This window comes from Hesperophylax consimilis, chromosome 26 (genome assembly GCF_061612785.1).
Source record: "Hesperophylax consimilis isolate HC1 chromosome 26, BYU_Hcon_1.0, whole genome shotgun sequence".
Taxonomy (NCBI): domain Eukaryota; kingdom Metazoa; phylum Arthropoda; class Insecta; order Trichoptera; family Limnephilidae; genus Hesperophylax; species Hesperophylax consimilis.
Genome location: NC_142861.1, coordinates 24,021,244 through 24,047,882, shown reverse-complemented (window position 1 = coordinate 24,047,882; position 26,639 = coordinate 24,021,244). Strand labels below are relative to the sequence as shown.

Here is a 26,639-nt window from a genome sequence, read left to right as displayed (position 1 = left end):
CAGTTAGTTAACAGTACAAAATTAATATCCTTAGCCAGTGGCGGCTCGAGCACTTTTTTCTAACTAACTAATGACTAAAGATAAATACCAATTTATAGTACAGTAAAATAATTACACTACATATATCTTGCAAGATTATCATTGAATTTAATTTGAACGCGGATGATTCCCGCCTGAAACTATGTAACTATCTTGAACTAACATCATAGTATTGTTACGAGGTGATTAAATGGACTGTCAAACAAATGCAAAGGATGAACTAAAATCCAAAGGGACAACTTGGATTGTCCCCAAGAGTGCGGTAGGTTCTGAGCACTGAGAAATGGACTCTTGACAATTCGCACACTGGTCGGCTGTTCGCTGATCTGCCTGGGACACTTGTCACTTGAAAATGATACAGAATAAATTTTTATATTTTATTTCTGCAAATGTTAATTGCTTTTTCTTTTAAAGAATTCATTCATTTTGGTGAAGACAAGGCTTGGATTTCTTTTTTCTTTTAGTGGACTTCGGGAATGCCTGGTGAGGACTGACCCCACTGTCCCCCTGTGAAGAACCGCCACTGTCCTCAGCTTAGATAGGGTGTTCTACAAATGATATCTTTATATGCAAGACTCCTTGAGCGTTTCTTTACAAAAGACATCATTTTCAACGGAGAAACCTCCCATGATTCTGTCTTTGTGGTCTAGTCTTCCTTCACTGGCACGAACCTCTAACCTGAAAAGATATAAAAAAATATTTAAATGCATGAAAAAATGTTTTGATTAACTCATAGGGGCTGGACCCCTACATTTGCAGTGTTGTAGAGTCGGCCCCATGCACGGTATGAAGCACTGCAATTACAGTGTCGACCTTATATGTTTTTTTATGCCTTCAGATATTATCTCTACTAAGTTAGTTAAAGACAAAAATTTAAATGTCATTTTATCAATTATGGTATTGTCTATGTGTCGGCTTTAATAAAATATATTTGTATTTATTGAAGTTTCTTGTCAGCTTGTGTTGAAAATGAAATGCACATTGTAACATGATTATTTGATTATAAGCCCATGTTACATAATTCTAACTTATTTAGATGACTGCTAGTTTTGATTTATTTTATTTTTTTATTAATATTTTTTCTGGTACATAAATTGGTATAATTTTACAATAAAGGAAACACTTTTTTTTATATAAACAGTTAAAAAGTAAAGAATAATACATTTAGCAGATTAACCAAAAAAATCCCACATAGGCATCGCCAGTTCGTGGGTATACTTGTGTTTATTAACAGTTAGTTTTACTTCTTTGTATTATGGTTACGTATAAATGTGTGGAGCAGAGCAGTCTAACCCTCAATAAAAACATAGTTGATTGAATATCTAAGTCCAAAGTTATGATGACATTATAGAAGTAAATAAAGCTGTATGTTGACAGACCTGGCTTTGTTGTGGTCAACGGACCACAGTTGGGGCATGAAGCGGGGTCGCATTGAGTCTAGGAAGTGTTGGCGCCACATCTGCTCCAGTTGGAACAGTCCCCCGGGGATATTGCCAAAGTGCTCCACTACACTCCGACCGTGCGACTCGTAATCTGGATTCTCCTGACTGCAACAATTTACATAATATTAATCCCTAGAAGACGGGTACTATTTTGCAAATATCTCAATGCCAAATATACCTAATATTTAAAATTATATTTGAAATAATTCAGGTTCGAGGCAGGTCTCTACAATATAAAATATGTACAATACCATAGACATATGAATATTAGTAGACCTGCCCTAAGTGATTAAAAGCGTATTATTCCCCACTCCCCATACCGGTTCCATTGGAGCCGGCTGGGCTCGCGTATGGCTTCCCGTGAATCTTGAGAATGTGACGTCATCATTCTTGTTCGAACTAGCGTCGAGCTATGGTCGAGGCATTTTATGAAATAACACGGCAAAATAGTGGCTTGTGATATGAAAACTTGTAAAAATAGATGTGAAAAAGGGAATAAACCCAATTGTCGTATTACATTCCATATGTAAGCATCATTTTAAGCTTATTCACGTCGTATAATATGAATCAGTTGTAGAAACATATACTATCACATCGAGCCAACATTGGTCGAATGTAGCGATTCTCAAGTGTACGCATCGTTGTTACTGGGAAGTAAATTATGAACACTTATAAAAGTGTCTTAACTAAATACGTAAACAAAATATTCGACTCTGAAAATAGAAGAAATTTTTTTTTGCCGAATTTGGACTTCGCAAATTTGTTCATAACGTGGCGAGTAATTTGCGCTCCCATGTAAAATTGTCTATTCATTCAAAAGCAGATTTTACTTTTAAGAACTAAATGGTGATATTATAATGCGAGATGCCTATATCCTGTCAGATTGATTTATTGACGAATCACAGTCAGCTTTACCCCGTTCGTTCTTCAACAGTTGATTTTACCCCTCACCTTTAATTTCTAGTCTATATATTCATATGTCTGTGTACAATACGCAATCCGAATATGTTGAAAGAGGTTAACTTTTATGTCCCTAACAATTATACTCAAGGGAGATCCCATGCACTCTTATATGCTCCGAAAGCGAGGACTTCTGCCTATCAGAACGCGCCAATAAACAGAGCGACTCAACTGCTTAACGATTCTGCATTAGCCATCGACATTTTCAATGTCACCTACAGACAATTTAGTAACTATCTTTTAACACATGTCACAAAATAGTAAAACTGCCTCTGTAAACTTTTTAATTTGTAATCTTCTCCATGATATATTGGTGTATAACCGTTTTATGGAGAACATGAAAAAATAAATAAATTTTTAACATCAATGCAGGGGGGGTTTAGGATCACAGGGGCCTAACTACAAAAACTGGTGGTTTTTTTAAGCTTGGTTTCGGTAATGCCATAATCATATTTATTAGTGACACAAAGCTCTATCTCGTACATACAGCCGTTTAAGAGATACAGTTGGGAATACAGGTGGGTATACCAGTTGAGCATATGAGCATTCTAATCTTTATAGGCCCCTGTGATCCTAAACCCCGACTGGACAGTAACAAAAACTTCTAAAACCTAGCATTACAAGATCATTCCATTTAGTTAGTCTTAACTTCAAACAAGCACCCTGTGCGTTCCTCTCAAACTTAAAAAAGAGCGCACAAAATATCATCAACACCATTCACCCATTCTACTGCAATTCGCGTTTACTCACAGTGCCTCCCCGCCTTTGTTTCTACCTACATATCAAACTTATAAATTTCATTGGCCCGGTCGCTTTGACAGCGCTTGCGGTTTACAGCGACATTCGGCCCACTTCCGTACCATCAATGGCGGCTTGTGACTTTACAGTGTGATAAAGTGCTAAATTTGAAAAATTCGACATTATTGATGTTGTTTAGTCTGAAAGTTATTTTTATTTTTTTTGTTAATTCGATTTTTGTATGAAGATTTTCAAGAATTTTTATTTTGGTCATCTGCCGCACGGATTTCCTAAAATTCTTCATACAAAAAACAAATTTTTTAGAAAAAAATAAGACGTTTTCGGCTACAGCAACATCAATAATGCCATTTTTAGTAATATTAGCACTCTAGTACACCCGAATGCCTGTCATATCTCCCTTTGTTTTTATTATACATATATGTATTATACACGGTGTCCAGGAACTCGTGGTACAAGCAGTGGCGTAGCTAGGTAACCAAGGGCCCTGGGGCAAATTATAAAATGGGGCCCCACTGCTATGTAAACTGATTAGGTTTTATCAAATAAAAATATGAAATATACAAACACTTTAAAAATGCTAAGCTACTTAAGCTCTTTTTTGTGCACTGCAGGGCAGGTAATAAAAATATTAAACAGTAACAACAAAAATTACAATTAATACTTCGTGTAGGTTTGGCTAATAAAACGAAATAGAGAAGATTCAAGGGTTTATTATATAAAGATCGGGCCTACCAACTGACTAAATAACAATTATATTTACAATTTTTTCCTAGCTTTAGTTTTCGCAAAAGTATCAATGACTTCGTTTAAATCCAGGCTTGATGCGATTTTGTTTTCAATTGCTATTAGCGATAAATGTGGGAGTCGAGTTTGGCCCATCTTATTTCTTAAATAATTTATTATTATTTTTAATTTGCTAAATGACCTTTCAGCTGCTGCAGAAGTGACAGGAATTGTAAAGAATAATAACATTGCTGTAAATACTTCCGTTAGGTCCATAGACATATGAATATTAGTAGACCTGCCCTAAGTGATTAAAAGCGTATTATCCCCACTCCCCATACCGGTTCCATTGAGCCGGCTGGGCTCGCGTACGGCCTCAAATGAAATTTGAAAACGTGACGTCATCATTCTTGTGCGAACTATGGTCGAGGCATCATCGGTTCATTTTACGAAATAACACGGCAAAATGTTGACTTGTACTATGAAAACTTGTAAAAATAGATGTGAAAAAGAGAATAAACCCAATTGTCGTATTACATTCCATATATAAGCATTATTTTACTTTATTTTAAGCATATTCACATCGTATAATATGAATCAGTTGTTACTATCACATCGAGAAACGTCTGGACGCGAAACACAAAGCTGGTTGGTTGCTGGGAAGTAAATTATGAACATTTATAAAAGTGTCTTAACTAAATACTCTGAAACTAACTACGACTCTGCAAACAGAAGAAATTTACTTTGCCGAATTTGGACTTCGCAAATTAGTTCATAACGTGGCGAGTAATTTGCGCTCCCATGTAAAAATGTCTATTCATTTAAAAGCAGATTTTACTTTTAAGAACTAAATGGTGATATTATAATGCGAGATGCCTATTTACTGTCAGATTGATTTATTGACGAATCACAGTCAGCTTAACCCCCTTCGTTCTTCAACAGTTGATTTTACCCCTCGCCATTATCTTCTCGTCTATTAATTCCTATGTCTGTGGTTAGGTCGCATTCTAGTACTCCATATTTGCTCATTATTTCCTTACATAATTGGTGAACAGTCCATGCTTGAGTTAGTTGAGGTAAAACTAGATGGTAAATATTAATAAATTGAAGTGAAAAACTAGGGCCTATTATATCTGAATATTTTCTTTGGAATTCGTCACACTTTTGTAATAAAGTTGTTTCATCAACATGTAATAAAAATGTTGGTGTTAGAAAATCGAATATATGACAGACTGCACTCATACCAATAAAACGTGTATCTAATTAAGATATTACTGTGTCTAGTACATTATTGAAAATCTCAATTTTAAATATTTTTTTCGGTTTGGAAATCGGTGATCAGCAGCTAATTCAACAAAATGTTTTTTAACTTTTCTTTGCCTTTTTTCTTGAAAATGGGTATCAATACCATATTTTCTTGCAGTTTCACTAGCTTTGCACTTGAATAATTCGAAATCATTTCTATAAATTTGCAACTTTGCTTTGGTCTCTGCTAAAACTTTACTCGCCTCGCCCAAATTGATGTCGCGTTTTTGTAAAGTTTTGGATTCATAATTGATGTCGTTCAATACACTGTGCATGAATTCGCAAAGCAACACGAACTCGAAATTTAGCATTTTTGTTTTAACACTCTCTGCTTCACTACGCTCATCTTTATTAGGACTCTTTAGAACTATTTCTGATAATGCTTTGATAATATCAAAATAACGAAGTTTGATTGCAGATATCGTATTGACCCTACTGGACCATCTAGTCCAGTGATGGGCAAAGTACGGCCCGCGGGCCATGTCCGGCCCGCCAGGCTAGTCAATCCGGCCCTCGACATTGTTTTGAATAACCCTACCACAATTTACCAATTGAACAAAATGTATTTTCTACGTAGATATAATAGAATACTTAACGGTTTCCTTCTCATTGTGTTTAAAGTACGGTATTATTACATCTAATATTAGTTTGCACACAACCTCGCGCTTTGCAGATCGGTAGCATGGCGAATGCATGGCGATGTGAAGTGCAATGCGTGTGTTGCTCGGCTAAGTTCGGGACGAATCAGGCGCTACCATTTTCGTTTCCTCTGTTGTCAAGGTCAGTGTTCAATCGTTCAATGTTAATCAGTGTAGTTCGGACAGTCAACGCGACGTCGCGTGCGTAGTCAGTGTCAAGTCACCTCTGCGGCTGTATGCCTGGCTTGTGTTTCTATGGTTGTGCTTTTTTGGTAGTGTTTTTGACATTTTTGATCGTTACAATGGCAAGTAAAAAACGTAAAGTTGATTCAGAATGTCGTATTTTTAAAGATGAGTGGACTTGGAAATACCTTTATACACATATTAAGGATAAACCTGTGTGCCTCATATGCAATGAAGTTGTAGCGGTATTTAAGGAATTCAACCTCTCACGACACTTCATGACAAAACATAACAACGCCACTTATGAAACTATGACTGAAGAGGAACGGAAGCAAAAAGCAGAAGCTGGGATTTAAAAGACGAAATAATCTCTTTCATGGAAGAAAAAGGAATGGACGAATGTGAACATATGAAAGATATTGTATGGCTTTCAGACTTTGCATTTTTTACAGATCTTCTCAGTCACATCAATAAATTGAACCTTAAACTCCAGGGAAGAAATCAATTAATCAATAATATTTGGGGTCATATCAGGAGTTTCAAAATGCAATTGAATCTATTTTCTAAACAACTAGTCAAGAAAGACTTTACCCATTTTCCAAGACTAAAAACTATTGCAGTTAGGGAGGACCAACTTAAGAACTATGAAAAAAGCGTGAAATATCTTTATGAAGAATTTGAACGAAGATTCCAAGACTTCAAAGTTATATAACAGGACCTGGACATTTTTAGCATGCCATTTAATATGGATTGTGAATCAGTCAAACTAGAATTGCAACTCGAATTGATTGAGTTGCAATGTAACACTGAATTGAAGCAACTGTTTCTCAACGTTTCCAAAATTGAGTTCTACAATGCCCTGTCAAAATAAGTTTCCCAAACCTGAAATCTCACGCTCAGAAGATAATTGCGATGTTTGCATCTTCCTACATCTGTGAACAGGTGTTTTTTACTATGAAGCTTCGCAAAAACAGTGTTAGAAACCGATTGACTGACCACCATTTAGCTTCACTACTGCGAATCAGCTCATCATTATGCATGATGTAAAAATTAAAAAATAAAGTACTTATATCACTTATAAAAAATTATTTTATTAAATTTTTTTTCCGGCCCGCCTAGATAAATTTTTATTTTATCTGGCCCTTTCATTAAAAAGTTTGCCCATCTCTGATCTAGTCGGATTTAGTTTTTTTAGAGTAGTGTCCGATTCGCCAGTGAATTTTGACAGTAGATCCCAACGTTTGATGCTTTTTCCTGAATTTAGGGGAATTCCCTAGGCATAACTTTTGAATTTCTCTCAACTGAGTTGTCATGATTAAAGTGGGGTTGCAAGTTGCAACCTGTCATATTTATTTTTAAAATGGGAGAAATTTCCAAAAGTTCAGTTCGATCGAGATTTCTGGTAAGGATTCGAGGGCCCCCTGAGCTTGAGGGCCCCGGGGCACTGCCCCGCGTAGCCCCTAGGTAGCTACGCCGCTGGGTACAAGCGAGAAACTGAACAATCTACATCACATTTGGAGTCGATTTTGTGATATAACTTTTTTGTTGAGCTTTCATTCTCGAGTAAATATAAGTTGGAATTTTTTGTCAACAAAACATTACAATATCTATCTAATTTTAACCATAATGTTACCTTCAATAGTGTGTAAATTTATATTCCTGTTATGTTTTTGATAATAACCAATAAGTTAAATATAATTTACATGCAGACAACGGAATTTGAATCCGCAACCTCTGGATTCGTAGTCGGGAGACTTACTCCTCGACCACGGAGGCCATCGGAGGCCATCGGAGGAATATTTTATATTGGGAATACGTTTGAATGAAGACTTCACTATGTATTACCTGTAGGTTAGGTTATAGGCTTCCTTCAGCATATCGTCGGTGAGTTCATCGGCTCCCTTGAAGTGTTTCAGAACATCGTTCCTGAGCTTCTCCTTTCTCTCCGCAGGGATAACGTGCTTCCTGGAACCTTCCAGCAGGGCCTTGGCAGCGGAGGCAACAGACCTGAAATCAAAATTACTTATAATAATATACTTGGATGTAATATTGTCTTTTGTCATGCAATGATATTCTCTCTGCACATCCATTCCATTGCAAATCTTAATATTTTTTCTCTCCTTACCATGACAGTAAGCAGAAAATATTGCTTGTGTCATGATGGAGGACTTGAACTCACAATGCCTGGGTGGTAGCCAGATGCAAAGCCAACTTGGCCACTGACCGGTCAATAATAAATGAGATTAGAAGTTGCCATCTTTGCTTTGTACTCCTCAAATGTTAACTATTGTTGAAATACCCTTAATCCTGTTTTTACGCGGTGGAAATGTTCCACAGAAGAAATCCGTAAAAACATAAAAAATTCAGTAAGTACATAATGTAGGAAAATGGGAGATAGGTTCTATCATATGAGGGTGTCAAAAATAATTATTTATCCAATAGGATTCCAATAAAATAATAAATACTGACAGTGACTCTTGATTCCTCGTGTACTTGGCGGTCTTCTCCACCGAGGGTAGCCCGCACATGTCTGAGAGTCTCTGACGCAGCAGCTGGTCTCGGGCATTGCTGAGCTGGTGGCAGCTCGCACACAGCAGCAGCACGTCGTGGGAGGTGTGGGACTTCATCACCACTGCAACCAAACAGAGCTTTTATTGGTGGAAGGGATTACAGCTTACAGCTTCTTTTATGAGCAAACACATTTTGAGAGACGGGGTGATATCAAGCTTCGTTTACAAGCAAACAATTTTATTGAGAGAAAAAGTGATATTGAGCTTCCTTTATGACCTAACACATTTTATTGAGAGCAGGGGTGATATCGAGCTTTTTTTACAAATAAATTTTTTTTTCAAATAAAAAAAAAACACCTTAAAAAAATCACAGGATTCTAAAATTTTATTTGCACTTTTTACTCAGGAATCACTGGTTTAAATAAGTCAAGCACGACCCTTAACACCCCGAAAAGATTGAAAATAATATTAGTGATTTTTAAACAAAAATTTGAAACAGAAAAATTATAAAAAGATACGGTCGTATCTGAGACTTGAACCCAGGACCTTCGCCTTACCAGGGCGATGCTCTATCTGCTGAGCTAATGGGACCCTATTTCCTACATTTTAATTTAAAACCGAGGAAGATTTAGACTGAAAGAGGGTTGGAGTGGGATAGGAAGAACCGAGGAGTGGCGAAGGACAGGAGAACACACCTGGGAACAGCTTTCTGTACTCTCGCGGCACCACGTTCTTCCTGTTGTAGGTGTGCGTTCTGCCACAGACCACGCAGCGGTTCTCTCGTGGTGCCTGATAGTACTTATCAACGCCCACTACGTTCTCCCCGGCCGGCACGAAGTTCAGGCGGATGGTGTAGGGACACGTACTCACCACACTCGCCAGCTGCTTGTCCACATACCTGCAGAATGTTATTACAGCAATAAATCATTCAGTTTTCAGAGCGGGTAAAACAGATATTCTGAAGTTCAAAACCCACAGATTCGAAACATTTTAGGGTCACATATGACCGGGCGTCCATATTTTATAAAAGCATTTTTATCTTTTTTTCTATCATGCGGAAATATGTATTTTTTGACGTTTGAAAGAGAAATAATGATTCTTTCAGGAATAATTCATATTTCGTGTTGCTATCGTAACAATCGATTTAGCTATAAAAATTATTTCTTTTTTTTTATTATATGAACAAGATAAAAGTGAAGTTACAGTTTTCTTACAAATTCCCAAAACAAAACGAATGTGTTTTAGAAATAAGAAGTTCTCTCAATTTTTCTAGTAAGTAAAAAATTAAGCAAAAATGTGGTGATCGTTTTTGACAACATTTTTCACCTTTGATATTATAATTTTATTTTTTAGAAATAATAATGTTTATTTTGAATGCGTACATCGGAAAGATAATTTTTTTCTAGTTTCTAAAACAGTATTTATTTTTAGGGAAAATTAAAAAATAAGATTTATTTAGCGCATTTGAAATATACATAAAACATTACAAACTGAACAAAAGTGTTGAAAGTACTGAAAGGTTATTATTTGCACAGTAGATAGGGCAAAATAATATCTTTAAATAATTTAAATAAATAATAAAAAGGCCTTTAATGGCCTTTATCTCTAACTCGCGAACAATGAAAAATCGAATTGTTTAATGGACTTTATTATATAATTTAAAACACAAATAAATAAAAATAGATCCTTACTAGGTATTTGCTATGCATTTTGATTTTTTTTAATTATTCAGTTTGGTTAAGTATTTTGGCCTCAAATTCAAAATTAAGTTATGTTTGTAAATTTTTTTTTTTTTTTTTTTTTTTTATTATTTTAATATAGATCATAGTTACATTAAATCATACATATTTTGCAATATATCATATTTAGGTACATAGTTGGTCATGTATACCTTATCAGAAAAGAGGAGCTCTTGTGCCTGATAAGGGTAAATATGTATTTAGTTTCAATGCCACTCAACAGATGTCATTAGAGTGTATAGTTTCAAATTTGGATGTTTAGTTTATGTAGTTTTAAGGTGTCTCCATAGGTGTCAATAGTAGTACCACATGACAGAGACAACTGTGGGAAGTTTTGCAAAGTGATGTTTTTGTAAATTGTACCGTCTAAACAGATGTGTTCATATACCATAAGTAGTTTCCTCAGAATAGCTGCTTATGTTAAGAGAAATGATTTTTTTGATTGTGCCTATCGGCAACGGCGGCGCACTAGAGGATAACTTCTCAAGTTAACTCCTCCTTTGCTCAGTTTTGGGAACAAACAGCTAGTACCTGTAGAGTCAATTTGTTTGCTCTTTTGAACAACTCATATGATCCCGTAGAAATCGTTACGACTCCCTTACCGTCATAGTTAGAAATATGAACTAAACAATGTTAAAAAGCGAAAAAATCAAGCTTTATATTCAAACATAGAAGTTAACCACAGGATAGTTAAAATGTACACTCTAATCAAACCAAAGGTTCCGACCGAAATATGAGAAACATTGATGAAATTTGGTGAATTTTATTATTAATCTTTGTCGCGCGTCGGACCTGGGGGGGCCCTGACTTTCCCTCGGCCAGCTCAGATGCGGGGGCATGAGACGTCTCTCTCATAGTCAGGGTTCGGGGTCAGCGCGAGGCTCAAAAATCCATATCCCACCGTCTACACAAAACACTCCCATACAACCGCTATCCCCAAATGAAAGAGGTTAGGTTTTTATAAATCAACATTGTATTTGAGCGGCAAAATGGACATTACATGGGTGAATGACAATAGAATACAGGTTGTTACATCCTAACTAGAATTATCATCAAAGGGTTCCCTAATCTCTCTCTGGGAAATAATTAACAGCTCTCTAGACCGACAGGCAGCGTGGACGAATTTAGGTTATTAGCGGACACATTCAAGGGTAATAGGAAATGTAAGAGACTCACAGCATGGTGTTGTCGGGGTATCCTGTTGATTGCAGGACTGTGCGCCGTGTTTCAAACAAACGGTGCCAGCCTGTCGATGTTCAAAGCGCGACATTGTCGTACATTTGGCTTCTCGACCGAGCGGTGCGAATTGGAACGCGGGCGCCGAAACGAACACACGTCCAGCTAGGTCAGAGGTCGGCGCGTAAGAAGAAGGGAACGAGGAGCTCGGTCGCCGGGGGTGGGGGGAACTGTAGCGGATCTTTTGCGCGTTACGTTTGACCCAGCAACTAGCCTGATAATTCCCGCTACTCAAGTTGGCAACTGTAGGGTCTTTGCGCCTAAAATCTGTTATATGACACCTCCCCCCGCGCTCGTAAAAAGGGCGACGTGGTAATGGAGCATCAGGGTTAAAAGATCCTCTATGTGCCTCCCTTGGGGTTTTTTTTGACAAAACAAGAGTTGCCCTTAGTTTGAGAGACTTGGATGGCCAGAGAGATGCCTAGCTAAAACATAATGACTAGCTTATGCCATAGGCTAGGTAACAATATTTGTGGGGAGAAATGAGGAAGGGTACATAGCATGTTTGGAGCAAATAATTTTGGGGAGAGAGCAGGTGTGGAAACAACAAGTAAAATTATGCAATTAGAAAACAAAAGACATGGTTATGCAATTGAAAGACAAAAGACAACATTATACAATTGAAAGGCAAAAGGGCATGGTTATGCAATTGAAAAAACAATAGACAACATTATACAATTGAAAAAAACAAAAGACGGAATGTTAAGGTGTGATTCTAGGGTTTCATTGGTCTGGAAGCTAAGTTTGCGTTGCGTTGGTTTTTTGGTTACGAAGAGTTGCGAAGGAAACGAGATTTCACTGACTCTAAAAGATTACATTATCACTGTAATCTGACCCATTGAGATAACACTCAGGAGTACACTTAGGCCTTGGAAAGAACACTTTGCTTCGTTGTGGGCGTTGATGTTTGCGAAGTGGGGCTGTGGTTTGCGTGGCTGCGGCTATGGTTACAGTGGTCATTGGAGAGAGTAGTCCAGGTTCCGTAGTTATGCCAGTACGAGTCCTATGTGCTATTATGGTGGGCACGGATCGTATGTGTTGGTTATCGGAGCATAATGTAGCTCAGGATAACTTTTTAGAGATGCGCAGTTTGTGTTTACTGGAGGGGCAAAGGGTAATTATGTTTCACCCATGACCTGGTATGTGTCACTGCATGACAGAGCAAGAGACGGTATAACTGGCATTGGCATTGAGGGCAAGAAATTTGAACTCCGGGACTAGCGTGTCCGAAAGGTAGTTCAGAGTGTCATAAAGTGTAGTGGGACAACTCGGCTTGCAGTGGTGTGACAAACGTCATACATATGAGTGGTATTGTCTGTGGTTTCAGGAACAAGATGGAACAAGATGGAACAAGTGTGTAGCGAGTAGTAGTCGAGGGGCCTTTGTAACCACAGCGCAGGCTGCTAGGAGGTGAGGCTCAGCTTGGCTGCTGGAGATGGCATCCGCCTGGGCTTCTTTTTAAATCCGGGGGGAATTATTATTAAAGCAAATTTCTTGAAGTTTACCTGCCTAGGGGCCAATGAAGAAAAGTTTGGAGAGAAACAAAATGTGTCCAGAAAAAATAAACAAACGAGGTTTAACTGCCGGTCCGGAGAGTGACGGAGAGTGTGAGAGAGAGGTAGAGAGATTCCTAACTAGTTTTGATTACATAAACATTATCCTTTATTAGGATGACTTGGCGTTTGCCGAATGACAAACTGTCTTGGTTGAAAAAACAACCGGCCTTCTTTGGCCTATGTTAACATACAGGTGGTAACATTTTCGTAGGATTTCAAAGAACAAGACAAAAAAATTCGTGAACGAGTCACGGCACAGCAGGGAAACTAATTCATGAATAAAGGTTGTCAGAAAAGACAGACGATGCGCCAAGTGCGTATCATACATATTCAAAATTCATGAATGTGTTTTGTTGAGGAGAGAAAAAAAATGACAACATACGTGAAAGGTGAGGTAGGAAGCCTGTTGGTGACCGGAACAATTACCGATTCGAACTCGAAGTGAGGGCGAAATATGGTCGACAACAGATTTTCCACTTCATATATATGCCTGAGGGCATGGGGGTAGGGAGTGGGAGGAAAAAGGACGGGAATTGAGTTACGAAATTTGCTAGAGACTGGACTAATTTCCAATTCAACCTCTATGTGAGAGTGAAACATATTCAACCAGCAGATTTCCTGACTCTTTACATTTTAATAAAGTGGATTAATTTTAAACAGTATTTGAATACACATTGTACTAAAGAGGCTAATCTTTTGCGTGTATTTGGCAAAAGATTAGGGGTCGTTTTAAACTTCTACATGATTGTGAGAAAAGACAGACCCTAGTTCCAATTTCACAAACCTGGGATTCTTCTTATTCGTTTCCCAGACGACGAGTTTAGTGGTTTTGTGCCCATCGATTAACTCCTGCGGCACTATGCCCCATAATTGACAGTGAAGCTGAAAACTAGTCCTTTTGGGATAGTAGATATTCCTGGGCTTCTTTTCTTTTTGGAAAGCAGCAAAAACAGGAAGTCCACGGGCATTGGCGTTGAACAAAGAGGTTTCTGTGAAATACTTACGTAGTTCACATATAAAGGTTTGATATTATTTCGTTCGCACGATTCATGGTGAGTATTGTAACGTCTTCACGTATAGTGTACGAGTATGCAGTATATGCAAGGTACAACTCAATTATAGACAGAAGTCAAAGAGTGTAAAAAACAGTTCCTTAAAGGAGATGACGATGTCGATATTATGTCGTTCACACGAATCACGGTAAGTATTATTATTACGTCTCCACGTCTCGTGTACAGGGTTGTACACAATTATACACAAAGGCGGTTCTCATGACATGTTAATGACACACGACCAGATTATACACAAGGGCGGTACTCATGGCAAGTTAATGTCACACGACCAAATTATACACAAAGGCGGTACTCATGGCAAGTTAATGTCACACGACCAAATTATACACAAAGGCGGTACTCATGGCAAGTTAATGTCACACGACCAAATTATACATAAAGGCGGTACTCATGGCAAATTAATGTCACACGACCAAATTATAACACATGGTTATAAGTATTAAGTAATTGTAACGAACTTCTCGTGTAGTGGTGGATTTTTTAAGGATCTCTCCTATCGCGTGACAATTTTTACATTTAAATATAATTCAACAAAAGCTAGCAGTATCATTTGATACTGTTTGCAAAGATTTGTTAGATTGACTAACTCCGTAGCCTGGAGAGGCGTACGATGGAACAATAGAGAAGATAAACAATTTCAATGTTACTTCATTTGTTACAAGGTGCAAGATGATGGTAGGAGGTATTTCTACTTACATCGTGCGATGGGTGAGAACAGGCCCATAATGGCTTTACATACTGTTCATTGTAGCGTGCAATTGGGTTGCAAACACTTGGTTAAATGGTGAGACAAAGGTTGGGTGTTTATATTATGCAACGATGATCGAACAAAGTCCTGTTGATTTACGTTGTGATATAATTATTTGCGTTCGAAAATCAGGATAACCGTAAGGTTTTACTAACCTGTCCCGTAGGGTTGAAACGTGAGGTACGAGACATACGTGACGTAACAGTAGAGAAAAGAAATCGAGATCTCGTCATACAATAAAAGACCTTAATGGGTTTTACATACTTTTAGTTGAAGCGAATCCAGTTATGGTATGTGGTTTTATAGGACCGACATTTGGTTTTCTTTTATAAATACAATTTCCCAAAATGGATGTGTCAAAATCCGATTTTTGGTAAATGTGAGCTTGGGTAGGACGCCATCAATTTTTGAAAGGAAAAAATTGAAAAAAATGAAAAAAATTATATACATACAAAGAAGACAATTATGTGATTAATTGCTACTTGGTTCTTGCCTTTGAGACCACTATAGGGTTTTACATACTCAAGGTAACGTTGAATTGGACAAGAAAGAATTAATGGCTGTACTTGACAGGTTTTCTTTTTTTTTTAAAAAAGGGGTCGGTATTTAACACTTTGGAATTTACAAAATCCGAACTCTTTTGGATGGCACTCTTATGAGTGATTACCAATCGTTATTTTACAAGGAACAAAAACAAAAGTGGGGTGGTTCTTTCTAACACGACGAAGGGAACAAAATGAAACGAAAATGGGGTGACATGACATAAACATTGCATAGTGTAGAAGTTGAGAAGCAAAAGCGGGTTCGCGGCTTCCCGGCGATTGTAACTCGAAAACGTGTCTCTATTCTAAAATGATCAGTTTCAGAACAGGTGAGAAAATAAAACGTAAAAAGAGAGAAAACGATTGTCGTGAGGGAAAGAACGTTATTACAGGAATAATACTTCATGGTCATAATATGTTAATATACATTTATTTACAAAGGTAGGTTAAACTCGTTTTTGACGAATAGGTTGACATGTAGTTGACACTTTACACGCCTAATTATGGTAAGACTTCATAAGCTTACAATAGTTTGTGATAATACACAATGGGTTAGTTTAAAGTTGCTGGGGTGGTGGAGCAGTTTCAACTGTCTCCTCACTTCCAGACTTTACAATGTCCTTAATATGGTAATTACCAGTATGTTTGCCAGAGGAGTCGGACAGGTAGTAAACTAAGTCCGATATTTTTCTTACAACCTTGGCTTTGACAAAACGGGGTGCCAGCTTGGCAGAGAAGTACAGGGCTCCTTGAGAGAGGGTTTTATTCCTTCTCCAGACAACATCGCCTACATTAAAAGTGATGTGTTTCCTACGTAGGTTATATCTGTCCGCACTTTTTTGGTGGGCCAGCAATAGGGCATCAGTAACTTCACTATAAATGGCAGTAAGTTCTTCCAAACGATGAGCGTAATCAACGGCAGGATTGCTTGTGGAGGTGGTTGACGTGGGGAAATTCGTGTTCCAGTGCAATGAACCATGTACCACCTGTTCCATACCGTGTTTTAAAAAGAAGGGGGTGTAACCAGTGGATAGGTTAACAGTGTTATTCATGGCAGCTTGAATTTTATCTAAATTCTTACACCAATTACGTTGGTCTTTGTCAACCAAAATGGCCAGAGCTGTGTTAATAGTCTGGTTATACCTTTCGACAGTGTTATTTTGGGGAGTGTACAAGGTATTATAATAAATATCTTTAATCCCGTATTTAGCAAGGAAATCTTTAAATTCTTGTGCTATAAACTGTTTTCCGTTGTCAACTATTACGGTTTTGGGTGTTCCGTAGGGTATGAAAATGTGTTTTTCCACAAGTTTGACAATGGCGGCGGCGTTGGCTCTTTTTAAGGGGAAGATCCAACAAAATTTGGTAAAGATATCCACAATGCTGAGTATATGCATGTGTCCAGAATAACTCCTGGGAAAAGGTCCGACGAGGTCCATAGATAACGATTGGAGGGGTCTATCAGCACGTTTGGGTTTTCCCATTAGGCCGGCAGGGGGTGCCGTACTATGTTTGTAAGCTTTACATGTTTCACATTTGGAGATGTAGTTGCGAACTTGCTTGAAAAGACCAGGCCAGTAATACTTCAAGGAAATCTTTTTATACGTCTTGAAGGTTCCTGGGTGTATAGAGTCGGGGGCACTATGATTGTTGATGATTACTTGTTTTCTCTTTTCGAGGGGCACAACGAGTTTCCAAGAGTAATCTTCAAGGATGGACAGTGGGGCCTTACAATTGCGATATAGTTGTCCTTCTTTTATAATAAAATTGGGAAACTTTTGTTGATTGTTTTTGCATCCTTCATGGATTTTGAGATACCATTCATCTTTTGTGGATGGGGTAGAGGCAATTGTATCGATGTTTAATGTGGCAAGTTCAATTCTTGACAGGGCATCTGGGACAATATTGTCCGCACCTTTACGGTGGATGACATCGAAAGTGTATTGGGACAAGCGAGAAGCCCAGCGAGCGAGTCTGCCGGAGGGATTACTTAGAGAGATCAACCATTTCAAACTACTATGGTCTGTGACTACAGTAAATTTGCTACCGTCTATGTAACCGCGAAAATGGTGAACAGAATCCAATACTGCCAGTAACTCTTTTTCGGTGATTCCGTAATTTTTTTCGTGTTTATTCAAGGTGCGGGAAAAATAGGCTACCGGGTGTTCGCCATCGGGGAATTCCTGAGTTAGGACTCCACCGATCCCTACGTTAGAAGCATCCGTGTGGAGGGTAAAAGGTAGTTCAAAATTAGGACAATTCAGGACAGGGGCTGTTTGAAGAGCATTTTTTAAAGTCGTAAAAGCTTCTTCGGCTTCAGTAGACCAACGAAAGTTGCTGATACCTTTACGGATACCAGTAATTTTGTTTAATGGGGCCGAAATAGTGGAAAAGTCTTTAATGAATCTCCTATAGTAACCTGTAAGTCCAAGGAAACCTTTGACTTCTTTCGCGTTTTTGGGTCGGGGGAAATTTGCCATTGCTTCCACCTTAGTAGGATCTGTTCTCAGACCTTTTTCGTCGACAATGAATCCCAAATAACGCAGGCGAGACTTACAAAATTCAGACTTCTTTAAATTGATGGTTAAACCAGCAAATTTAAGTTGTTGAAAAACTTTTTCCAGCATTAACAGGTGTTTTTCGAAGGTGTCACTAACGATGATGAGATCATCAAGGTAGCAGAATAGGTTGTTGTCAACTTCAGGGCCGAATAGTTTGTCCATCAGCCTCTGTAGTTCGGCGGGGCTATTTTTTAGACCAAAAGGTAGCCTTTTAAAGTGGAACATTCCCCTACCAGGTACAACAAAAGCAGTTTTTTCGCAGGATTCCGCATCTAAAGGTATTTGCCAGAAAGCTTTGCTTAGGTCAATGGAAGAAATGAATTTGGCATTGCGTAATTTGTCTAAAGTTGCGTGAACGAAAGGCAGTGGGTACGCGTCGGCTTCAGTACAAGAGTTCAATCGTCTACTGTCGAGGCAAAAGCGTGCAGAGCCGTCTTTTTTTGAAACCAAAAGGGTTGGGTTGGTCCAAGCACTTCTGCTGGGAACTACCACTCCCATTTTCAACATTTCATCAAGTTCGTTTTCTAAAAGTTTCAATTTTTGGGGGGCTAAATTGTAGTAGCGTTGCTTGATTGGTGGGCCGTTGGTTTTGATGTGGTGTTTTACCAAATTAGTTAAACCCAGTCCGCATTTTTCGAAAGATATTGATTCAAATTTGTTGATCATTTCCTTTAATTGGAGAGCCTGGTCAGTGCTTAGGTTTTCGTGAGGAATTATAGTGCGAATCTCACCAACTTGAGCGACCGGAGGTTTTTGGCCAAGAGTATTAAATACTTGTGGAGCAACGTTAAAAGCCTTCCAGAAGTCAACGCCAAGGATGAAATTCTGGGATATAGAGGGTACTATTAGAAAGTTAATTGTAACTGTGTTATTGTTACATTTAATTGGTAATTGCAGAGTACCGATGACTGTCTGGGGAGCATTGTCCGCAGTTGTCACGAGTGTAGGTTTGGAAAAAACTTTAAAACCGTTGTTAACAAAAGGCAGGTGGGCATTGTTGCCAAGGCAACTAACAGATGCACCACTATCTAGTAGTCCAGAGAAGGGGACATTGTTAACGGAGAAAAGGGCATAAGGTCTTCCATCTTTAGCTTGTTTGCAACAAACCGAAGAAACATTTAAGGTCTGGTTAAAATATTTAATGTGTGATAACCAATCAGTCCATTCCTTAGACCTTGGTACAGAATGAATACCTGAGAGGTTATTATTTAGTTTTTTGGTTTTCTTGCGTGAAAATTCGGTGGGGGTTTAGAGAAATCCACTTGAGGTTTAACAAAGTGAGGGTCTTGCAACCTTTCCATGTTATTTCTTGATTTTTTGAAAATTTCACGCAGTTCGTCGCGTGGAGGAGAACGATCCCTGGAGCGATGTCTCTTTAAGGTTCTGGGTTCTTTAGCTTCCAGAAATTTGGCCTGCTTGAAACAAGTGGTAGCTAGGTGACCTACTTTTTTGCAAAAGGAGCAAACTTTTTTGTTGTCAAATTCTGGTTTTAATCCAGAAGGACGGCTTGGTACAGTGATATTGTCCGTGGTGGTTTTGTTGTTTTTCCTGTCTTGGTGGGATTCCAAAATGAGGCAAACTTCGTTTAAATGGGCCAACGACACAATTTTCTGTGAGGTGATAATGTTTTCATATCTTTGTAGGAGGCCATCAGTTATAACTGGTAATAATTCGGCTTCCGGGACAGGGTGGGAAAGTTTGATGTTGATGGACTCGGCCCTCTCTATGAATGTTGCCACAGTTTCGTTTACTAATTGTTTAATGGATAGTAACGATAATTTAATTCTGTGTTGGGCCTCTGATTTGCCGAAGCTAGTGATCAGGGCTGATCTGAGTTTATTCCAGTCCTTGCATTTTGATTTTTGTATTCGGTGCCACGGGATTAATTCTGGAGATATTAGTTCTATAAAGTTTTTCTGCAGCACGTCAAATGGAACATTTTTAATTGAGGCCGTTTCTTCGATTCGGTCAATGAAATCCAGTACATCAGAAACACCGTTATATTTGATCTTCCAAGGAGTGAGATCGTATGTTTTTTCTTGTGCCGTGATGGGTGCATTGTCTTGTTTTACTGTAACATGTGTCCTGGTTTCTTTGTTAGAAACGGGGATTTCCAAAACTGGGGTATTGGGTGCCTTGTCTTCACTTGCAACGGATAGGTTTATTTTCCTGATGAACTTCTTGTTGAATAACAAAGCGTATGCTTTCAATGCTGACTTTGATTTGTTTAGTGGCGATATTCCTCTGTCTTTTAAGACGGCTTGTAGGTGCACTTTGGATAAGTTGTGTACATTGGGAATGACACCCATGTCCAAAGATGTAGCCATTTGATTGGAATTCATTGTTAAAAATGGTTTAAAAAAGGGAAAAAAAAACTCCGAAATTCTTCTAAGTCTTTTTGAAGAAAATTTGGCCAGGGGGACACTTTAGGATTTGCATTATTTAATTTTGTGGGCACTATTCGCACTTATATTCACTGCACTCGAGGAAAGGCACGAAAAAGGCACAAAAAACAGCACTTTAGAAGCGAAAAAACACTTTTGATGGAAAGATTTTATATTTGCTTCATTTACTGGCACTAAATCGTGAGATTGAACACACGTTCTTATTATTGCGTCGAGAAAGCACTTCTTTGCAAAAAAACACTGCACTTCTGAAGTTAATTTGAAACAATTCACTTAAAATCACTTTTATAATTAATCGGGATCGTACCTATATAATTAATCGGGATAAAGAATTATTTGTGTTTTACAGGTTGTAGCTGATATATTTTTTAGAAATCAGCTTCGATGGGCCGTTGGGTGTATTGTGCTTTTTTTTAAAAAAAATCACTTCCGGTGTAAAAATTGGCTTCACAGTTCTAAATCCTGACTGTTATTATTACGGTGCAATTTATGCCGAAATTAAAACAGTGGGTTTGTTTTGTTTAAACAAAGAACACAGAATCTATGTTATTGAAGAAACATTATGTTCAAACTTTCGTTATCACAGCATTTTGGCGGGAATTTCGCGCGTCTCTTTTATTCGTTCGAGAGGATTCCTACCGTTATTTTTTCGCGGCAAAATGCGCTTGACAACAAACAAAAGTTCTCGCGGCGAAAATGCGCTTGGCAACAAAATTGCATAGTACATGTTTTCAAATTGGGGGCAATCGTAAAGGCAATTTTGTGCAGTCGGGAAGGATATGTTTAAAAAAAAATTCTGCCCTAAGTTGGTCGCCAGTGTCGCGCGTCGGACCTGGGGGGGCCCTGACTTTCCCTCGGCCAGCTCAGATGCGGGGGCATGAGACGTCTCTCTCATAGTCAGGGTTCGGGGTCAGCGCGAGGCTCAAAAATCCATATCCCACCGTCTACACAAAACACTCCCATACAACCGCTATCCCCAAATGAAAGAGGTTAGGTTTTTATAAATCAACATTGTATTTGAGCGGCAAAATGGACATTACATGGGTGAATGACAATAGAATACAGGTTGTTACATCCTAACTAGAATTATCATCAAAGGGTTCCCTAATCTCTCTCTGGGAAATAATTAACAGCTCTCTAGACCGACAGGCAGCGTGGACGAATTTAGGTTATTAGCGGACACATTCAAGGGTAATAGGAAATGTAAGAGACTCACAGCATGGTGTTGTCGGGGTATCCTGTTGATTGCAGGACTGTGCGCCGTGTTTCAAACAAACGGTGCCAGCCTGTCGATGTTCAAAGCGCGACATTGTCGTACATTTGGCTTCTCGACCGAGCGGTGCGAATTGGAACGCGGGCGCCGAAACGAACACACGTCCAGCTAGGTCAGAGGTCGGCGCGTAAGAAGAAGGGAACGAGGAGCTCGGTCGCCGGGGGTGGGGGGAACTGTAGCGGATCTTTTGCGCGTTACGTTTGACCCAGCAACTAGCCTGATAATTCCCGCTACTCAAGTTGGCAACTGTAGGGTCTTTGCGCCTAAAATCTGTTATATGACATCTTTTTTACATGAAAAGACAAAAAAGTGAGGTGGCTATATTGTTTAGAATACATTTGTTTGTTAAAATATGTTTTTTTTTGTTATCAGTAATCTTAGTTCAATGTTTAGACAAAATAATGTAAAGCGAGCCATTAAAAAAAAAAAATAATGTCTGCATTCAAAATTTTAATATTTCAAGAATTATACGTGTGTTTCTAACAAGTGGACCCCGCATTGCTTTGCTATTGCCAATGTCTTTCTCCGGCGTCTCTGACTTCTTCCACCATTCACTACCGTACACCACAATGTTACTGATAAAAAACTACATTACATCGATTCTGGATCTCATTCCGGTACAGAGATATTGCATTAGGTATTCCTCGGGCGTCCCCGACTGCTTCTATCATTCAAACCACTATCTAAATACTCCTGGTACTAAATACTCCTGGTACTAAATACTCCTGGTACTAAATACTCCTGGTACTAATGAATACAAACTTTGAAAATTTCAAAGCAATCAGTGAAGAACTATCAGAGATTTTACATTTTTAACAAATGAACATTTACATTTTTATTTAAATAGATAATAAAATTTGAAAGTGCAACTTCATCACCGTTTAAAAATATATATTCGTTTTCGGATACGTTCAGAAATATCCCATTTATTTGGATTTCATTGAGGAGCGGAAATACACAAAACTTCTCCAACTTTCTAACAGCTTCTTTAACCACTCAGAACATTAGAACGTCAAAAGACGTAAATATGATAATAGCGGTCAAGACATTAGAACGTCTTTTCACGTAAACGCGCGAGATTTTACAAAAATCGATTTATTTCCATCACTAGTATACGGATTGCCATGATTTGAAAAACAGAGTATCGATAATGAATAACGCTACGCGTCTGTATTCAAGAATATCTATGGAACGTAGAGTTGCATTATCTAAGCCGATTGAATCTGTCATCTTGTTCGTTCATAATTTATTGCGTTTCTAAATAATTTATTAAAAATATTTTAGTTTGAACGGTTAATATTTTGAGGTGACTAATAGCTTTAATTATATTTCTTCAATATATAAAGTGTTATTTCTTTATGATACTCAGAAAAAAGTACATTTTTCAAAGCTTTGAAATAATTATAAGCGATTTTTACATATTTTTGACGTTTTCATAAAATGTATATTACAACACAATGCAATAGTGGATTTCATAATCTTTCCAAAACATTTTTTAGAATGAGGCTACGTTTCCCAAAACGTGAGTTATGAAGCTTTTAGCAAAACTCGTAAATAACACAAAAATTATCACGTTTTGACAGTTCTCAAAGGAACACATAGTAGATAAAAGTCTTTGTCTGAGAGGTTAAGAAATATAACAGTCAATATGTCAGAGGCCTGAAGGATTAAAGGGTGAAAGCAAAAAATTTAGATTTCTTTTTTTTTAAACAGTAATACAATCAGCATCATAGTGTTGTCTAATGTAAATATGTATCACATTGCATCTCTTTGAACTTACCATTTAGCCTTTTTCAGATCGCATGTGCATAATATGTCGCCATTTTGCTTTTGCATGACACAGTTTTGATAGAGCGGTTTGGTGCGTGACAACATGTGATAATTCTTCTTTGGCTGTCTGAAATTGGGCTGGTTCAATCTACAAATTAAATAAGAATAATTAGATAATTTGTATAACACCGTTTTTGCGAAAAATCACCTCGAAACAAATAAGATTGAGAAATTCATCAATAATACGGCGATCGACAACATTAGACTGTAAGGGAATACCGTAAGAAAGTGGTGATGTGTGAGAAGAATAAAGGTTTTTTGTTTGAAATTGAAAAATAAATCTAAACAGAGAATAAACGCAATCTGTTTTATTTACTTCAAATAAGCTTGAAAATATCTGTTTAATGTCTCTTGGGTAGGTCCTAATACACCTTTATTAAAGGTTTACAGTTACGATATAAAAATAGATAAAATTATTTAATTACCCTTCCTGTTGCTGAGCACTTATAAGACTTTCAAAAGACCCGCCGTTTTTTGATAGAAACTTATTTTTACAATCTGACTTTTTGTATTTGTATCTCACGTTGACATAATCCGTGCACTCCCTTTCTACGTCAGTCCACTTCTCCGGGACCTTCTTCATCCTCCAGCCAAGTCCGTGCTTGTCCCTGAGGATCTTGTCTGTCAGTTTTTTGAATATCTCGATGCCGACGTGAGCGTCGGTGGCTGCATACTTGAGTTGCTTGTCGGTCAGCGTGTCGGCTTCCCAGTCGGAGCACCGGATGCGCCAGTTCTTGTCCAGCTGGACATTGAGTAACGACTTGGCCAGGGACGCCAGTCCCTCGGACTTCTCGTTGGCGTGGAAGGCGAGGTACCGCAGATCCACGATGCCGTTCAAGTTGACGTTGTAGTCGTTAAAGAGGTATCTCGCATCGTCGATCGGCGCTACTCCCACTTTGTAAATCGTGAGGTCTTCCAGTACCATCTGTAAAGGTGAACAAAATAATAATTTTATAGAAACAATAATGATAAAATGAGCCAGAAAAACACAAAACGAAGAAAAATGTTTTAGGTGCAACAGGGGTCCAAAGTCAAGATTTTCCAAAACCAAAGTGGATATTTTCCCAGACTGGTGGCAGCAATATTGCAATGATAATTGCTGTGGAATGAGTTGCATGCCTCAGTGTTTCCTCCCTCCTACAATGCGAGTCTCTTCAATGCCCACTCCTTTCCTGAGCCCTGAGCAAAACGATATTCTTAAGGGCTCCTTTGGAGTTGACATAGCAAATTACCTTCAGCTCTTCGGGGATACATCGTATCTTGCAGAGACGGAACAGGGCGCAGAAGCCGTCCTGCGAGGCCAACTGCAATAGGGCCACAGGGTGCCGGTGGCCATCCACAGTCACCCACTCGCAGTCGAAGCCCAGCACGCGGTAATTCCTGCATCCGCTGGAAACCAAACCAAAACATGTCACATTATTAGTAGACATCAGATTGTATTTATTTATTTATTTATTATTGGATAATTTGTATAGCGCCGCTTTTGTGAGATATCACCTCAGGGGCGCTTTACAGTTGATGCAGGTATTACAGAAAATATAAATATTACAAAAATAGAGTGAAGTTAAGTAAAATGAAGTAAGGGTACAGGTGACACGAAGATAGAAGATGGAGACTCTGCAGCAAGAATCCCAGGTGGTGAAGAAACTGGTCCAGCTGCTGCAGCGAAAGAGTCCACCGCGTCCACCAACAGTGCCAGCACGAGGTTCGTCATCCGTCCAGGTATGTGTCTGCTGCTAATAAAGCGCTGACACACTATCCTCTCACAGATACCAGACCTTGGCAGCACCGCTGTGACGTTCTACGAAGATAGAAGATGGAGACTCTGCAGCAAGAATCCTAAGTGGTGAAGGAACTGGACCAGCTGCTGCAGTAAGAGAGTCCACCGCGTCCAACAACAGCGTCCAGGTATGTATCTGCTGCTAATAAAGCGCTGACACCTCACATAGATAAGAGACCCTGGTAGCACCGCTGTGACGTTTGGCAAGTCCATCATTTATCTCCATGTAATCCTGTTCCTGGTAATTGTTGAAGTGGTGCATTCTGTCCGCAATAAAAAGCGACGGTTGGGTAATAACTTACCATGGGCTTAGTAAAAAACTTGCCAGTGTCCAAGCTTGCCCAGTTTCCGAGAATTTTGTTGAAAACATCTGGAGTGCATTTACCGGTCGCCGTTCGTTTCGAAAGTCCAATATTTTTGAGCAAATTTCAGAATATTCACTTTAAAACACTGCACTCAAATCACATATTATAAAGTTCTAATAATTATTAAATTTATTTTTATTTAAGTTCAAATGTTGATGGATTGATTTTTAAAATAATTTCAAAGGGATGTTGCCTCATTTCCCTTGAAAATACTAAAAAAACACAAAGCGGTTGGAGGAAGCGTTAGGACGCGTCCTGCTGCCACGAAGGGCGCTACAGTATATATGCAGTATGTATGCAATATGCAGTATGTATGCAATAAAATATGCACTAAGAACTCTCTAAACTACCAAAACATGAAACTCGATAGATTTTTTTTGTTTTTTTTGTTTTTTAAAAAGAAAGACAAACATTCCTGGGTTTCGAATAAACTGACAATATTTGAAAATCTCCTACTACCACCACAGTAAGCTTAAAATGTTGCTTGTGTTGTGATGGAGGACTTAGCCAGCCGAGGAATTGAACACACTACGCCTGAGTGGGACCCAAACGCGATGTCAACTCGGCCACCGACCGGTCAATACTGAATGTATTTATTGAACCGAAGAATAATGTATTTATTTTAGGGTAGGGTAGATTAGCAGAGATTGTATCTTAAAACCAGCAAAACATTTACAAGAATTTGGTCGCTAGTGTGGAGGGGCGGTAATATTTAATAAATAAATGGAAAAAACATTATGATTCAACACGTACATTTTCAGTTTCTCAAGCGCACTTTTGCATTCCTCGCGAGTATTTATAACCTCAATGTGCTGAAACCTTAGAGGGTTGTTGTAGCTGAAGACGGCGCGGATATTTTGGAAGATCGCCCTTCTGTACTTCAACAAGACGAACGCTAGGCCCACAACGCCTGCCGTAACAATCGATGTTAAGAATGTTTTATGTTTATTTGTCTCGGTTGACATTTTGACT

General features: G+C 38.5%; 1 protein-coding gene across 1 annotated transcript; it reads right to left on the bottom strand.

The window, feature by feature from the left end:
- Positions 1-341: 341 nt before the first annotated feature.
- Exd2 (Exonuclease 3'-5' domain-containing 2) lies at positions 342-26,639 on the bottom strand. Its single transcript, XM_089647522.1, has 9 exons — positions 26,421-26,639; positions 24,755-24,911; positions 23,948-24,447; positions 23,473-23,610; positions 9,255-9,457; positions 8,519-8,681; positions 7,895-8,056; positions 1,419-1,586; positions 342-717 (listed from the first exon to the last, which is right to left on the bottom strand). Exons 1-9 carry the CDS (start codon positions 26,630-26,632, stop codon positions 603-605), a joined length of 1,818 nt encoding a protein of 605 aa, XP_089503648.1. The 5' UTR covers positions 26,633-26,639; the 3' UTR covers positions 342-602.

Excerpts from the sequence above, each read along its gene's own strand:
- Exd2 (XM_089647522.1), bottom strand. The coding sequence starts at position 26,632 with ATGTCAACCGAGACAAATAAACATAAAACATTCTTAACATCGATTGTT. Across the intron at positions 23,611-23,947 it reads AGTGCTCAGCAACAGGAAGG|ATTGAACCAGCCCAATTTCA; the intron begins GTAATTAAATAA and ends TTTAATTTGTAG. Across the intron at positions 8,682-9,254 it reads GTACAGAAAGCTGTTCCCAG|TGGTGATGAAGTCCCACACC; the intron begins GTGTGTTCTCCT and ends GTTTGGTTGCAG.